Source organism: Cavia porcellus, unplaced genomic scaffold (assembly GCF_034190915.1).
Source record: "Cavia porcellus strain 051 isolate PalLab524CR breed Dunkin Hartley unplaced genomic scaffold, mCavPor4.1 scaffold_15, whole genome shotgun sequence".
NCBI lineage: Eukaryota > Metazoa > Chordata > Mammalia > Rodentia > Caviidae > Cavia > Cavia porcellus.
The window spans coordinates 7,261,820-7,278,857 of record NW_026947498.1 but is presented as its reverse complement, the minus strand read 5'-3'; the positions used below and the strand labels follow the sequence as shown (position 1 = coordinate 7,278,857).

Genomic DNA, 17,038 nt, shown 5'->3' with positions numbered 1-17,038 from the left:
CAGTTTGTTTGGGATCTCAGTCTTAGAGGATGTTATGTCCCAAAATGTGGCATCAGCAAGGGCCTCACAGATAGCAAAAACTGGAAGGGCAGGCAGGCATGTGGGAAGAGACAGAGCAGTGGGCAGCTTCACTTTATAAAATCTGCTCTGAGGACACTAATCCCATCCTGTAAGAGCCCAAGCTGGAGAAAAACATTAATCCCTCTTACCAATCTAATCCCCTCTTACAAGCTCCCCTGCCAGCAGCACCACCACTGCAACCAGATTTCAGAGCAGTCAGACTACAGGAAAGGCAAGGTCTACAGCCCAGGGTCATCTCCACATTCACATCGATGAGTATTCCATGGACTGCAGGCTGCTAACATGTATCTACCCCTCTATACCACAAAACGCTTCTTCACTCAGCCGGCTCAGTATCAGCCAGTAGGTACCTGAATGCATTTTCTTGAGAGAATAAACTTTAAATATACAGCAAGAAAACTCGACAGGTGAGACCATGTGCTTCCTGGATATGACACGTCAGAGAGCACATGGCATTAGTGGTAGTGCCATTGGGCTTAGCTACTTTGTGAAGGCCATGGCTCGTTGATCTCTCTGATATGAAGGTCAGCTTCCCCTTTGAATTTAGCAAACAGTACAGGGGAAAGGGGAGTGATACTTTAGCATAGGAAACCTAACCTACTCCCCCAAAACACACTGAATGTCTTTTGCCAACTGATATCCATCAGTTACGCTACAGTGGGGTTTGCAAAGGGATGTTTTGACTAATTTCTTTAACATGTGATGTGCAGAAAAATAATTTTCTCCCAAAAACAGGTATGAATTATAAATTCTTGTTTAGAAGGTAGAGATGCTTAGGTTTTCTTTCATAATTATTCATTTCATAGCAAAATATTAGCATGGTAGTTACCTCCATAAATGGAAAATGAAGAGTTTTAAATTTATGGTAATCTTAACAGTAGATAGTTTGTTTCTATAAATATGCTACCTTTCAACAGAGAGGTGTGAAGAAGGTATTGGACTGATACACATCACTTGAATTCATTTATATAAAACATTGGATTCAGACACCAGGGCCACAGCCTGGAGCCTCGCAACCTGCAGCAATCCACTGAAGCTCTTCCGGCCTCGTGATTTATGTGCCCACAGATTTTCCTTGACAGCTATTAAATACTATGATGTGAGTAATAAAAGTTTTTAGGGCTAGAATTCTATCTGGAGCCTCAGAACCTATTAACTTCCAGAGCCCACCGCTTGCTTAAGAGATTAGTAAAACTTCTCCCACTGTCTCCTGGAAGAGGAGAACAGCAGGTTGTAGGAAATTTCCATGACATTTTAGAACATACAAAACAGTATGAGAGACAAACAGAGAGGTGTAAACTAGAGACGGCACGGTGGGGCTCCAGGAAAGGAGGAAACAGGAATGAGGAAAGACCCCAGGAAAGCAGAAAGACAAACGTATAAGAAATGAAGGACAAAAGGTAAGAAAATTGCAAAACTTCAAGAATAAGAATTCCAAAAAGAAAAGATTGGAAACCGAAGGAAATGAACTCCAGACAGACTCCCGACACTTTTCCAGCACTGAGGGGCACGCTCGTTCAAGGTTAAAAAGATTCAGCAGGCCCAGTACAAGCAAGAAAAAAATTAATTCTAACCAGATGAATACGTGGATAATATTGGAAGGGTTAGAGCCTGACAAGAATTATTACAGACACAGTAAGCTTTGCTCAAATGCTGCATGTCAGGAATGTCTTCTCTCCCCTGCTTTTCTTAACCATTTGCCTTGGAGCTGAGTTCTGGGGTCGCATGAAAACGCACTGTCTATTAACCAGGAATGAGTTGAAGACACCCACTGCAAAACATGGTGACACAGTGAGTAACTGCACCGCACACGGGAAGTCCAGAGGAGAGGAGACTCCAAGTGTTCTCAGCACAGAAAAAAGAAAGAATGAAGATGAAGTAGGTGGACGTCAGTAAGCTCGGCTTAGCCAGTGCACAGGGTACCCATTTCTAAACACCATGATGCACACAATACATGTTCCTCACTTTCGCTTGTCGATTAAAAAATAGCAAACAAAAAAAAAAATGTAATGATGGACGTGAGGGCGATGTGGCTGTGACAGGGTCAATCCGGAAGATCCGGCTGACTCTGCAGGTGTCCCCGCCCTCCCTCACCATGCATGTGCGTCCCTCCTGGGTAGAAGGTGACCACGCCCCATCGAGGAGGACCATTCTACCGTCAGGAGTCAGGAGTGTACGAGCTGCTGTGCTCCCTGCTAGAGCCTCCGAACAAGCTCTCAAAAAATATGCATTGAAGGGCCAGGGATATAGCTCAGCAGCATAGCGCCTGCCTGGCAAACACGAGGCCCTGAGTTCAAATCCTGATGGGGGGAAGTACACACACACACACACACACACACACACACTGAGTCACAAAAGCACATTTAAGACAGAAGCAAAGTTTTGAAATAGAATGAAATGCCCCAAACATCAAGGAGCTTAAACACACTCATATCTGGAAAGCAGTGTGAAACTGATCCCTGCAGTCATCTGTGGCACCCTCCAAGCCCATAAATGTATCGGGTACCTTGGTCTCACTAGAAGAGTTACTAGCAATTCATCCTAAGGAGATATTTCAAAAGAAAGTAAGCTAATTTTTGGCAATAATCACTGCAGAGTTTTGGGAAACAGCCAAAGCCACAAAATTAAAAGCACAGTCAAGAAAATGACGGTACCACTCACCTGATAGAATGATAGATAAGCTATTTATGCTACAGCATACACAGATGTAAGACATTAATGAGTGAAATGTTTACATATGGAAATCGTACACAGTCAGCTACACTGTACCCACGTGACAGCATTTGACAAAAGTCACCATGGGCGACGGATACCACTGAGCTCCCGTGGTTTGCCCACCACCACGCTCCCAGGGCCTGCCTCAGTGGCTCCATCGAGCCCCCTCAGTGCTCCCCTTCATCCTCCTCCCGGCTATAAGTGCGAAGCCTCCCCCAGCCCCACCGGTCTCCTCGGCCAGCCTCCTCACGGCCCAGTTCCACCCGCTTCTCCTGCCTTCCACCCCGTCCACACATGTGACCCCAGCAGGACGCACAGAGACACAGTGACAGCCAAGGGCCTCCTCAACTCTTCCCTCAGAGGTCCTGCTCCGGTGTAACATCATTCTGTAATTCTGTCTTCCTCCAGGGCGAATGGCCACCCACAGTGGCTAAAACAACTATGCACATCACCCCTCACCCACATTCAATCCACCAGCAAGCCTCGGCCAATCTTCTACCAACATGGACCCTAAAATACCCATACCACTCTGGGCTCTCCCCACCACCCCACCGAGCTGCCTCGGGGCCCATGTGTGTGACCATCATCTGCAGCCTCTGGAGCCCACCCGTACTGCAGGGGCCATTTCCTTTGAAAGAAGGAAGTGAGGGGACCCCTGAAGCCCTCATGGTGTCTCCACTATACATAAGGAGCCTTGTCCAGGTCCAAGAGCCTCCTGCCTGCCTTGGTCCCCTGCCCCCTCAGTTCTACATCCTGGCCCTTGGTACAGCTCATACACAGCCATGGATCCAGGGCCCCCCACACTAAGCTAATAAACACTCCACCACTGAGCACCTGCCACGGCCCTTACATATGAGTACTGTGAACTTCACTAAAACAAGAAAAAACAGCAAAAATAGTAAAAGCACAATCTCAGAGTTTCTTTGTTAAAAACCTGGTATTATCCACATGTGTAAGAACTCTAAGAATAGAGTACACAGAAGCCACTGAAGCAGAAACAACACAGAGAAGATCACGGAGGTCCCAGCAGGAGAGTGACGTGCACAACCATGAGGTGTTCCACATGTGGCCAACAGATCACGCTGACTGACACAAAGATCGTCAGGTGGGAAACCGCGCTGTTTTTGGTCTTCACTTGTTGCAACCCTTGGGGAGCCCGAGATGGGGTGCCCGGCTTACCTGTGAGCCTGGAGGCGGGGCCAAGCCAAGGAATGAATAAATGATGTTCTCTTCTTTGGCAGAGAAGAAAGAGTCAAAATCCTTGAAGCAAAGGAAAAGGATGTTTAGGTACATTGCACACCCGTAAGCCAGCCCATTCACCTAACTGATTCTTCCTGCTGATCATTCAGCGGGACCCAGCACAGAAGCCAACCCGGATCGCTCTGCCGGAGGAAATAACTAAACCTGAAAGTTAAGAGATTACTTTCATTGTGTTGTACAGCATCATGGGAACACATAACACACACACACACACACACACACACACACACACACACACACACGCATGCACGCACGCACGCACGCACACAACCCTTAATGCTCAGGAATTGCTGGTAAAATCCAAATATTCACAGTTAATGTTTTTCCAAAAGTTTTCCACCTCTAACCAGATGGTTGGTACTTTGGCCTCGTAGATCTGAACCCAGCTCGGTCCCAGTTGAGACCGTAGAGGATAGGACGTCCCTCCTGTCATCAGGCAGACTTGTCTCAAGCCCTTCTGGTAGCCCAGGACCAAGGAGGACTCTGCTTGCAGAGGACTTAGAGCCAGGCTTGTGTTGCAAAGTGGGAAAAACTACAGAGGACCTGAGCCCTGGGAGCAGGCTGGAATCTCCACCCCACCGGACCCCCAAGTCCACCTCCAGTACTGGGAAGAATTGGGGTTTGTATGATTAAAACGCAACAGACCTTCCCCCAGGTCCACTTAGTACTGCCCAGCTCCGTCATCAGGGCCATGATGTGACTCCAACAGTGTTGCAAGAGGCTAGCAGGACAGCAGGTGGCTGTCCCGGCTCCAGCAGGGTGACACTCCAACAAACGATGGCTGGAGAGTCTTCTCAGCTCCAATGCACAGGGGCATTAGACTTAGCAGTGAGCATCGCACTGCTGTGTTACAGCACAGACCTCAGCAACTTAGAACTAGACCGGAGGACTTGGTTGTCCAGATGTGTGAAGTCCTAACCCAGATCCACTGAGCTCGGAGGAAGCAAGGGGTGCAGCTGAAAATCAGGATGAAGTGTCTGTCAGTGAGAGCTGATGGAAACACACAGCCCAGAACGGTTTGGAACAAAAATAATTGTAGAAGTTATCGCACTTCTTGGAGGACAAAAGAACCAAGCAGATTATGGCTCTGCATCAAAATGTCCCATCCCGATACGCCTGCCAGTCATCATTTGCTAAAAGTAGAGGTTCTGGAATTAACAGAAATAACAGGACCCACAGAGCTACTGGAACAAGGATTCCAGGGACCATGCAGGCATTTACAAGAGTGGATTTGAGAACAAGGTTTCCTGTGTAGTGCAGAGTTTAAAGGGTGTGAGGGGAAGTGGTTGCTTTTTTGATGATTCCAAAGTGAAAGTTACCAAAGAGAAGGACATTTGGATTCTCTTTCCCCTTCTATGTCTCCCACACCTACTCCTCAGATGTGGGTGTGTTTTCCCGGTGTAAGTGTTACCCTGGCCTGGCCAGCACTCGTAAAGTTGGTTACAGCAACCAGTCTTTTTGCCTGTCTTTTAAAGCTCCCGGATATTATTATGGGTCTTCCTAGGTTTTAATTTGAGACTTGAAATACTGAAAAACCACATTAATAAGAGTTTGTCTTCCTTCTTAGAGACAAGTGATGTGTTTGCTCTCGAGGACAAACTTGTACAGGTTCTTAATTGAATTAATTCAAAATGGAAGCATTTCAGACTTTTGGGTTTGTACTAATCTTTTGTGTCTGCTTTTTAAAATAAAGGGCTTGTGTTTGTGTTCTCCATATTTTGGAGAAATCACCTAGGTCTGTGCTTTTCCACCCAAGAAACAGACCCTCATTCAGCAGACTGAGCTTCATCATGAAGCCTGATGTCCGATAAGCCGTATCAGAGACATAAACCTAGATAGTAAAGTTCATGTCGGGGCGTGGATTTATGCCTTGAGTCACTTTGGAGAGTGTCCCAGAAAAGCCAGACTGTCCCCTTTATCTTCAGAAGAAGTTTACATACATTTACCAAGATGATTCTGTATCTTGCACATCTTCTGTAGCATAGACTAATTTGTATCTCTTTGTACTCCTGTTCTGCTCAATCTGCCTATAATACATCAAGCATTTAAATTTACCTTTTAAAAAACTGGGAGATCAATAAAACTTAAATTGTTTACTTATGAAAAAATAAATAAATAGATAAAGCTGCAACTGTGCCTTCAGGGTAGCAGTGAGCACAAATGGAGACAGATAGGGGGTGCAGAAACAGATCCCCAAACAGCACGCAGATTACAGATAGGTAAAGAAATTGTGTAATACGTGTGGCTGAGAGAGCTGGGGTGAGCTCTGTGGTAGAGCACTTATCTCACATGCACGAGAGCTGGGTTCAATTCCCAGCACCAAAAAAAAAAAAAAATATATATATATATATATATGCACACACACATGAGTGAAACAATGTTATCCATATTTTTAATTAAAATTATATATGTGTCAAGCCATTTGCCAAAAAAAAGAGTTAATTTTATTTAGCCCATCTTTAAAGTAAATATGAAGCAAAGTTATTTAAATTTTAGGTGACGACATAGGAAAATACATTTTTGGTTTCAGGTTTAAAAAGAAGTAGAGAGAAGCCATACACAAGGAGAAGACATCCACACCACGAGATGAGTAGATTTGCACTGTGCACAGACACCCGGACTCCACAGAGAGAGGAGGAGAGGAGCCTCGCAATCGCCTTGGTAACCAGGAGAGGAAAGCAGTGCTTTTCCACTCCCCAGCCACTAGGGTCCCCAAAACGTCAAAGCTGGACAGTGATCAGTGTCCCAAAGTGCAGCTGGTGGAAGCAATTCAGAACGCACTGGTGTCGGCTTCTGTCCCAGGAGCTCCATGAAGGACACTTGTGTGACAGTCAGAAGCCAAGAGTGCACAGCAGCCCTCTCCAGCAGAGCTGAGAACAGGCGCAGACTGCACAGGACAACCATTAAGGTCAGCACAGCTTTAAGACACATGGGCGGGCCAGGGATGTAGCTCAGCGGCATAAGCGCTTGCCTGGCAAGTGCGAACTTGTAAATTCGATCCTTGGTACCGGAAAAAAGCAAAAAAATAAAAAAATAGAACACATGGAGAAGCAAGACAAAGGATTTATCAAGTCAGAGCCCATTTCTATAAAATTCAAAAGTATGCAAAGCAATCAATATACTGTTTGCGTGCACACGTGGCAATAAAAGAAACAATGGTTAGCACGGAATTCACTCTGAGGCTGTGTCTGGTGTGGACACGGGGGACCTTGGTCACGGAAATGTACGTGGTGGGCTTCTAGGTTTCTGGTAACGTCCCATTTCTATCCCGGACAATGGTGCTCATCTTCTTGTTGCCCTTGGCATATTGCAAATAGATTTTAAGGATGTAAACTAGGATCCAGATGTGGTGGTGCACGCCTGTAATCCCAACACTTGGGAGGCTGAGGCAGGAGGATGGAGAGTCCAAGGCTGTCTTGGACTACATGGTGAGATCCTATCTCAAAAAGGGAACAAGCCGGGTGTGGGGTACCTCCCTGTAATCTCAGCACTTGGGAATCTGAGGCAGGATGGGCACCACGAATTCAAGGCAAGCCTGGGCTACCTAGCAAGACCCCATCTCAGAAAACAGACAAAAGCAGAGAAAATAGTTTGGTTCAATGACGGAACTATCCTGAGAAGCCCTCACCCGCCCTAAGTGCTTCTGCTTTCTCCCTGCAGGCCCAGAGTTCCTCGCCTCTCACCGCCCAAATGAGCCTCCCCTGGCTGTACTCAGGCCTGGGAAAGCACCCAGCCCTTACCTGCACTAAGATTCCAATCTGTCATCACAGACAGGCCTGCCACTCCCGGCAAGGCGCCCCTCTGGTGTCCCCTTTCTCTGTCTCCAGCTGGCTGCTGTGCTCTGGGGATAATGTCTTCATCTGTCCCCAACAAGGCACCGGGAGCTTGAGCTGGCAGACACACCGACATCCAACCCTCACTGCCCTGCTGCCGAGAAATGGGCTCGTGTGTGCCTGATGCTTCGTTCCGGGTGGACAGGAGGACATGACTTATAGGGACCCTCAGGCTCGAGTGAGAAGATTTACATAGTAGTTATTCCTGCAGTCTACCTGCTGCACGTGAGGAAGGACACCTTGACTCACTCCCCAGCCCTGAGCCATTTAACCTTGACATGACCTTCAGAACTTTTGTGTCTCTTACAATAAGCCTACAATACCAATGACAATTTTCATCAACTCTCTGGAAACAAAGCTCTCTGCGTCATTAACATACTTTTGTTAAAGAGCATCCTCAGACCTAAGAAAAGCAAATGTATCAAAGCTTCTCAAAAGATAAACCACTGTGTTAGCTCTCCAGCACTATAACAAAACACATGAGACCATAAGCTTTTACACAAGAAAAGGTTTATGTTAGCTCACAGTTGTAGGGGTTTCCTCCAGTCCGTGATTGATTGGTTCTGTTACCCTCGTCACAAGGCAACATATCATGGCAAGAGCGTTTAGAACAGCACAACCAAATCAGTTCAGAAAAGATAAAAGCAAATTCTTCATTACCATCACTGCCTTCCCCCTTTAGCCCTTTCCTTATCTAAGAGGAGACGAAATTGTTGGAAATGGAGGTGGGGAAGTAGCAGGAGGGAAAAGTTTAGGCAGGGCTGGGAAGGAAGGGCCAGGTTAAAACCACACAGAAGCAGAACTGGACTGTAGGTGACCCTAAGTACGTGCTGATCACAGAAAGATTGTTTGAAAACAGCCCAGCACCCACCTGACTTCCAGCTAAGCAGCTGCAGAAGGCAGCTCAGCCGTCTAAAACTCACGCGGCCCCAGCCCATAAACCCACCCAGTGCCCCACACCCAAGGCTTCAGAAAGGGACCCTGGGTGGAGGTGAGCACGGCCGGAAACAGACTCTGCCTCTAAACCTCCGGAAGAACCAATGTTTGTGGCTCCGCAGGCAGCGTGGTGTCATGTGCTGGCTCTGCTGTGGTGTGACATGGGCTCCAGACGATGCGTAAAACAGTTCCTGCGAGTGTGTTCCAAGGGCTTTCCTCACTAAAACCCACAGGGGCAAGGTTTGACTCTCCTGTGCTTGGTGTTTGGGAGGTTTTGTTTGGTTGGTTTTTCTCATACCAAGAATGGAACTCAAGACCTCAACCCCAGGCCGCATCCTCAACAGCCTGCATGTGCTTGCCAGGCAGGCGCTTATGCCACTGAGCTGTATGCCCAGCCCAGAATGGGTGGTTTTGTGCAGCAAGAAGGTAACTGGGAACAGGGGGTGGGGGAGGAGGTGTGAGTCCCAAACCTGGTCCCCACACTCAGCAATGACAATCACAGAACTGTCCCCTCATTGGCAGCGACCTTATCCCCCACCCGACAGATGACTCCAGAGATAACTTCCAGTCCTTTGATCTGTTATTTTGCAGGGGTTTTAGGAGCTGAACCCCAGGCTGGGCTCGTGCCAGGGAAGTGCTCTGCCCTGAGCTCTCCCTCTGCCTGCTAAGCCTCTCTCCTCAACAGTGTGATTCACTCAGTACGATCTGTAGACAGGAAACTGAGGTGCTCCAGTATACACTGAATGTGTACAGCAAGTGTTATTAAAATCAGAAGCCCCGGCACAGCTTTTAGCAACTAGATTGATTCACACAGCTTCCTCCTGCACCCAAGCACCGCACACTACAGATGGATGTCGGGTCCAAGTGGACACTGACCACTCATCCCTATGGATGCCTGTGTGTGCCCACGACAGCCGACCACAAGTCCTTTCCAGCTGAGTGTGTATTTCACTTGATTCTCTAGCAGAGGCTGTGCAGGGTCAGAGAAGAGCATGTCAGCCAGTTTAATCTGTAAGCTGCACAGACCAGGCGGGGCCCAGGAAGACAGGAGCCAGATTGCATTTCTTGTGAGCTTGTGTTGGTTGATTGACTTTATAGGACTGAGGCCGGTAGTCTAAGCACCTATGAGATCCCTTAGGATCATGACCACCGTGTATGCAATATGATAAATATGGGTGATTTCCTTCTACCTTGTTTTTGAAATCCAATGTCATTCTAGTTGTTTTGTTTTGTTTTGAATTATTGTTTGTTTGATTCAATGCTTTGTTTTGATTGATTTTATTTTGGTTTGTTTAATTCAGTTTTACTGTGTCTGAGGAAATGGACAGCTACTGTGAGGCTAACAAGATATATTATGGGAGCCATTTTGATTTCCTGCTGTCCTGTTTTGAAGTTCTTGTGTGTGTGTGTGTGAAAGACAGAGAGAGACGGAGTCCCATTATGCAGTTCAGGCTGGCCTTGAGCTCACTCTGTACCCCAGGCTGGTCTCGAACTCACAACAATCCTCCTGCCTCAGCCTCCCGAGTGCTGGGATGACAAGCCTACACCACCACACTCAGCTGTTTTGAAGTTCTGTGCCACTTTCACTGTTTTAATGGGCTTTACTCTGTTTTGTACTGCTGGGTTTTAGTCTCCTTAAAATTAAAAACGAGAGATTCCATTCTTCAAAATAAGGCACAAAACCTGTAACACGGCCTTGGAAAGCCTAGTGCACCGCTGTGTAATCGTTTGCACCATTTTCTGAACCCAAAGCCGTGATTGTTGAGCGTGGACCCACTGTCCAGCTGTTGGACAGGGGAAATACTTGGTGAGCAGACAGAGCTCACAACCTCCAAAGCAGCCTCAACCCTGGGCCGGCTGTGTCCTGGACAGCCTGCATTCACATGCGTGCGCAGCAGGGTCTCGCCGGCTGCACTCACCCCGCAGTACTGCTCTTCGTTGAAGATCTGGGGCGGCAGGGGGATCCCGTTCTGAGGCTTCTTCTCCCCGGGAACGTTCTCCCTCATCCACCGCCGGTTGTCCTCATCCCCGGCAATGTCCAGCTCCTTAAAGTCGATTTTGTTCGCTTCCAGGAATCCCACAACTTCTTGCTGCTTCTTCCTAATCTGGGTGGGGCAGAGAAAAAGAACCACAAGGATGTTTGGGGTGTTTTAAAAATCCTTTTGATGACAGGTACATGAAAGCCTTTCTGTAGCTCTACCATGCAATGCAAATAAATCTGTAAAGCTCTCAAACAAGGAAAATGACAAACTCGCACTTTGTCATATGCGAGGGACAGTGACCATTTAAATTTTGAGATTTTAGCTGCGATGTGGTGCACTCCTGTAATCCCTGCACTCAGGAAGCTGAGGCAGGAGGATTGTTGCAAGTTCTAGATCAGCCTGGGCTACAAAGTGAGCTCAAGTCCAGCCTGAACTGCATAGTGAGACTCTGTCTCAAAAAGACAAAAAAAAATCTGAATCTGAGATTTTAATATCTTTTTTTTTCTGAGACAGGGTTTCACTACGCAGTCCAGGCCTTGAACTCATTTTGTAGCCTGGAGCAGCCTTGAACTCACTGCTCCTCGTGAGTGCTGGGGTCACAGGTCTGCATCACCACACCCAACCAGCCTTTACTATTGTCAGTGTTCGTAGAATTACATAACCAACCTAATTGAAATAGAGGCATTTTCATCATCTTTTATTTGCAGTATTTTAAGGATTTATAATTTCAAGTTTTAAAGGCCATAAAAAGTAGATAAGAATCTGTTAGCATCAATCTGATGGGGAAGAAACGAAGAAGGGAAGAAAGAGAATTCACTACAAAATTCAAACACCAAGCGCACCCATGCTGCAACACGTCTCAAGGATGAGAGATGCTGAACTGACAGGACCTGTGGAAATAGCACAGACACCCAAGGGTGCTGTGCACGGAGGTCAGAGTTCATGGCAGAGGAGAGAGAGGAAGCCAACAGCGAGCTGCCCTCCCCTGCCATCCCTCTGTTCCCAGGGAACACGGCAGCCCCCGAGGTGACAGGAGGTGACAGGAAGCCCTGTGTCCCTCCCACCAGCAATGACTGTGGCCCTGACTATGAGCTCCTGCGCTGTGGCCCCTTCAAAGCTTGGAGCGACCTCAACAATCTCTCTTCTGCCAATTCACTCCCAGAATGTGGGATGTCATCTCCGCCCCGTCCCCAGGACCAGGAACCGAACTCAGGGAGCTACGCCCCAGCCCTTATTTAGGTTTTGTTCTGAGACAGCTCTCTCCAAGTCACCCAGGCTGGACACAGACTTGCAAACCTCCTGTCTCAGCCTCAGAGTGCTGGATTGGCAGGTGTGCACCACGGCTCCCGGCTTCTGGCTCCAGCTTTTCTTCTATAAACAGTGGTAAAAAATTGTAGCAGACTCAGCGACTTCTATTTTTTTAAAAAGCCAGAGAGACTCCCTGGAAGTATAATCAACCAAATATCAGTCAATAATCATTGATCAATTTTGCACAGTGCAAAAGACTCTGTACCAAAACAAGGGCTAAGGCTGCTTACCACAGCTGAAGCAAAGTACAAAATTTATTTGTGTAACACAGACTAAGAACCAGAAAGAGGTCCATAAATATGAAGTCCATAAGATGGCCATAAATATGGTCACCTTTAGAGGCTGTTTTTGTTTGTTTTGTTCTGTTTTTTGAGACAAGGTCTTATAATGTAGCTTAGGCTGGTCTTCAATTAAGAGGAATCCTCCTGTCTTAGCCTCCCAAGTGCTGGGATTATAGGCATGCCCCACCTTTTCAAGTAAGATTGAAATTTAAATAATTTTTTACATGAAAATACCTAATATCCAAATGTTTTTAAAAGTTGCTCTGAGCCAGGAGTGATAGCTCATGGGTGTAATCGGGAGGCTGAGTCATGCAGCTGTTTATCAGCAGAAAGGTCAAGCTGACAGCTTGAAATAAATGCTGTCAAAGTCACAAGCTCTTCCCAGATTTAATGGTGAGGTTCAAACCCTTTTTGGCCTAAAGCCAAATTCTTTCTTAGGCGATCTCTATACTCAGGGGGGAGAAAGAAAGAAAGAAAGAAAGAAAGAAAGAAAGAAAGAAAGAAAGAAAGAAAGAGAAAATTATTTTATTAATTCTTGCCAAAGTGAATTACTCCATCAATAACTCATGGATAGAAAGTTTCTGCTTAATACAAGGAAAAGTAGGCAAGCATAGTGGTGCACACCTATAATCCCAGCACACAGGAGGCTGAGACAGGAGGATCCACAATGAGTTTGAGGGCCAGCCTGGGCTACACAGTGAGATCCTGTCCCTCCCTCCAAAAAAAAAAAAAAAGTGAAGCATAAAAGGAGGAAGAAGAGAAGTAGAAAAAGAAGAGGAGGAGGGAAAAGAGGAGGAGAAGAGGAAGAAGAAAAAGGAGAAAGAAAAGAGAACAAAAGAAAAGGATGACTGCAGGCAGGTGTAAGGGTGAGGTCAGGGACAGGTGCCAGGGAATGCCAACCTTTGGGGTAACTGCTATTTCTCACCCCCTCAAAAAAGAAAAGTCCCTATTTTCCCCTGAGCTCCCCAGACGCTATCTAGACAGGGACACACCAGGGCTGGCAGGGGAGGAGGGGACCTCATGAGCCCCAGGGCGAGCTGTGTCTGGGCTAGGGTCTCCCCCAAGACCCCCTAGGTGAGTCCCTCTCTCCGTCCCCCACACACACAGCCCGAGAAGGCTCCTCCCTCTCTGGTGGGCAGGGGTGTCACAGCACCCAGCGGCTCCTGGAGATTCGCTCCCTCTCCTCACCTGAGGTCCTACCCAGCAGCCTGCAGGGCCCAGGGCTACCCAGGGTCTGTGTCATCATTTGGAGCCTTGGGACACTTCTGTTTTCCTACCCTGTCTCACTCACACGTAAGAAAGCGTTTTCCTGGCCCTGAAGTTGCCAGGTCACTGCTATAGGCAGTGTGACTGGACAGAGGCGCCTCCTGCCCACTGTCTCCTACAGCCAGGAGCCTTTTCCACTGAGGCCACCTACAGCCTGAGGAGCGCTGCCTCTGACCCCAGGCGGCCTGCATTTCCCTCCAAGCTCAGAAAGTTGCTGCGGTCCAGGCAAGGCAGGTGCACACGTGTAATCCCAGTACTCAGGAGGCTGAAGCAGGAGGACTGCCTCAAATTCAAGGCCAGCCCGGAGACCTTGTGAGACTCGGTCTCAAAAAATCCAAGAGGGAGGGAAGGAGGAGGGAAGGGGCAGAAAGGGGGAGATCTGAGCCAGGCTCTGATCTTTGGTTTCCTTATCTGCAAAATGGGTCTTAGGAGCTTCCTCCTAGGGTGCTGGTGAACCCCGAGAAAGGCACTGCATGCTGCAATATGAGAACCTGCACAGTTGGGCACCAGCACCCCACTGCTTCATGTTTCCCCCACAAAAAAGTGGGTGCCTGGCCCAGTTGGTACTCCAATCACTACAACCCCACGGAAGGTATGCTAGCACACACCTATAATTCCAGCACTCGGAGGCTGAGTCAGGAGGACCACAGTTTGTTTTTGTTTTTGTTTTGTTTTGGTACCGGGAATCAAACTCACAACCTCAAGTTTGAGCCACTGAGCTAAATCCCCAGCTCAGATAGTAAGTTTGAACCCAGCCTGGACAATTTAGTAAGACCCTGTCTCAAAAAAGAAGTAGGGATGTAGCTGCGTGTGGAGGCCCTGAGTTCAATTCCCTGGACTGTTCACATAACTAAATAAGAGCAGTGAGAGTTTCTCCCCAGGTTGTGGGAAATCCTCCCCTCCCACCAAAGCCATCAGCACGGACGCCGAGGCCCTGAGGTCTCCATGCGATAAGACGCACAATGATCATAGACAAAGCTCCACTAAACAACGTTTGTCAATAATCATGGTAACTGATCACTGTAAGCACCACAGTACCAAGTAGCACTGTTACCAAAACGATGACAGCGGCCATCAGAACAGTGCCGGTGGTCACAATGCTGGGGGAGCCCTGCTGGGCGCCTGAGCCCTGCCAGCCGCCCGGCATGTTATTTCAGAAGCCTTCGTGACAGCTCCATGAGGTGGGTGCTATTCTTATCCTCATTTTACAGACAGGGCAGTTGAGGCTGCACGGTAAAATACCTTTCCTGAGGTTGTGCAGCCAGGGTGGCCCTGAACATTCACCTCGGGTACCCAGGGACCGGGTTTTCCCAAGACTCTGGGATGAATGGCGGCTTCCGTCTCCTCCAAGTCACCCAAGTCAGGGTGCTCCTGAGCCGGGCATTGGGGCACACACCTATCATCCCAGCATTCAGGAGGCCGAGGCAGGAAGATCGCAAGGAGATCAAAGCCAGCTTGGGCTACATAGTGAAAGCCTGTCTTTAAGTAAATAAGTAAAATAAAAATAAATTTAAAAAATGTTTCCAAGCTTCCTGAGTGTAAGATATCAAATCAAGGGGCTGGGGATTTAGCTCAGCGGCATAAGCACCTGCCTTGCAAGCAGGCGGCCCTGAGTTTGATCCCTGGTACCGATAAAAAAATGAAAAAGACAAAAAAAAAAAAAAAGATATCAAATCAACCTAAGAAATCTATAAATGTATTCCTCGCCATGGGAAGGGCAAGCCACACAGACCCGATCTGCAGAACCCACAGAGGGCTGGCAAAAGTGGGAGACATTTTCAGCGCTCGGGTGACATATTTAAAGCCCAGCAAAGCCATTTCCCTCAGGACAGTATTTTGTGCTCTCACTTGTGCATCCCGGGCTGGGGACACAGCTCAGTGGTGGAGCGCTTTGCCCAGCACGTGTGAGGCCTGGGGTTCGAGCCCAGCCTGACAGAAATGAGCAAACTGAAGCATTCTCCCAGGTTGCACCTACAGTCTCTGCGGTGCCAATAGGAAAGGTCTTTCCAGCTGTGACTTTGCACTTGGAACGTCGCCCCTGCTGCTTTTCTGCTTGAAACCTGATCGTGTAGCATCCCAAGCTCTTTTCTCTCTGCAGAAACCAGAGCCTCAACCCCGAGATCCCCCGGGGATGGGATGTAAAAAGAAACAGGCTTTCTGGCTTCTGAGGTTAAGAAAAGGTTCCCCCGCTCAGGCTTTCCTGGCTTCTGGTAACAAGTTAATCAAAGCTCCACTCCTAGCCAGCAGTAGTGGCACACACCTGCAATGCCAGAACTCAGTACACTGAGGCAGGAGGGTCACTGTGATTTTGAGGCCAACCTGGGCTATGTAGGTGAGTTCAAGGCCAGGCTGGGCTGCACAGTGAGACCCTGTCTCAAACAACAGCCCCAGACAGACATGGCAGCTGAAACCTGTCTCAATTTCCACAAGGCCCCGCAGGAGGAGGAAGAAGTGCGCCCCCCTTCTCCACGGCAGCCGGGGGAGTGAGGCTGGACATGCTAAGGTGACTGGCTCCGGCTTCCTATTTTGGGGCCGTCTGGATTCCTAAAGCAGAACTGTGACCTCAGAGACACTTGCTCTTGTCACCGTGACATCATTTCCCTCAAATAATAGTGCGACACCCAGCAGCGACACACTTTCTCTCCCGTGATGCTGCTGCACATGCGTGCAAAGGAACTCACACTGGTGTCATTTCAGCAATTTGCTCCCCACACCCTCCGCTTGTGCAAAATCCAGCTATGCAAAGCGTCACTGGTTTCCAACTTCTTTTAATCTAAGGAAAAAACCCTTTTATTTGCACGTGGTCCTGTCCATAAAGCTTACACGCCTCATGGGTGTTGGTACACGTGCTGACACATCTGGATTCTTTTCCCTTCCTTCACCACTGCTCTGCCAACTCCGGTCGGTCTACGCCTGGCAGAATGAATGAGGGACCGCTGTCCCCAAAACGTCGCAGCCCAGCAGCCACGCACGTCACCCACTACAGCCTCCATCACGGCACGCTCCTCCTCCCTGGACTCGGCTTCCACACCCACCTGTCCGGGTCACACACTTCTCACACACTTCGGCGTTCAGCACCATGCAGACCTGCCCAGAAGGCCAGGGGCACACGCAGAAGGCACTGGAGGCCGCACCTCCTCCTGCCAACTTGAGCTCCCCAGAACACAAGAGGTGCCCCCACACACCTACCGCTATGGACCCCGAAGATGTGGCCACAAACACTTTGATGACCATGTCGAGGGTCGGAAAGAGGGCTCCCCCTAACACACCCCCGGCGGGGAACGCAGCGCTGGACAAATCCTGACTGGGACCGGAGCAGCGGGTGCCCAGCGCCAGCTGGCGACTGCCCAGCCACAGGGGCGGCCTGGGCTCCCCC

The 17,038-nt window shown here is 48.5% G+C and overlaps 1 protein-coding gene across 5 annotated transcripts in view; it reads right to left on the bottom strand.

Annotated features, from left to right (window-relative positions):
• Sh3bgr (SH3 domain binding glutamate rich protein) overlaps positions 1-17,038 on the bottom strand; it is a 30,481-nt gene extending 13,443 nt beyond the window's left edge. For 4 of the 5 annotated variants that reach the window (XM_013146103.3, XM_003463926.5, XM_063224528.1 and 1 more), the window contains exons 1-3: positions 16,852-17,038; positions 10,745-10,930; positions 3,976-4,056 (exon numbers count right to left, since the gene is read on the bottom strand). In XM_013146103.3, the coding sequence (XP_013001557.1) occupies positions 3,976-4,056; positions 10,745-10,930; positions 16,852-16,896 (312 nt within the window). In that variant the 5' untranslated portion in view covers positions 16,897-17,038. The remainder of the gene's footprint in view (positions 1-3,975; positions 4,057-10,744; positions 10,931-16,851) is intronic. The other variant, XM_063224530.1, reaches the window with a different exon arrangement.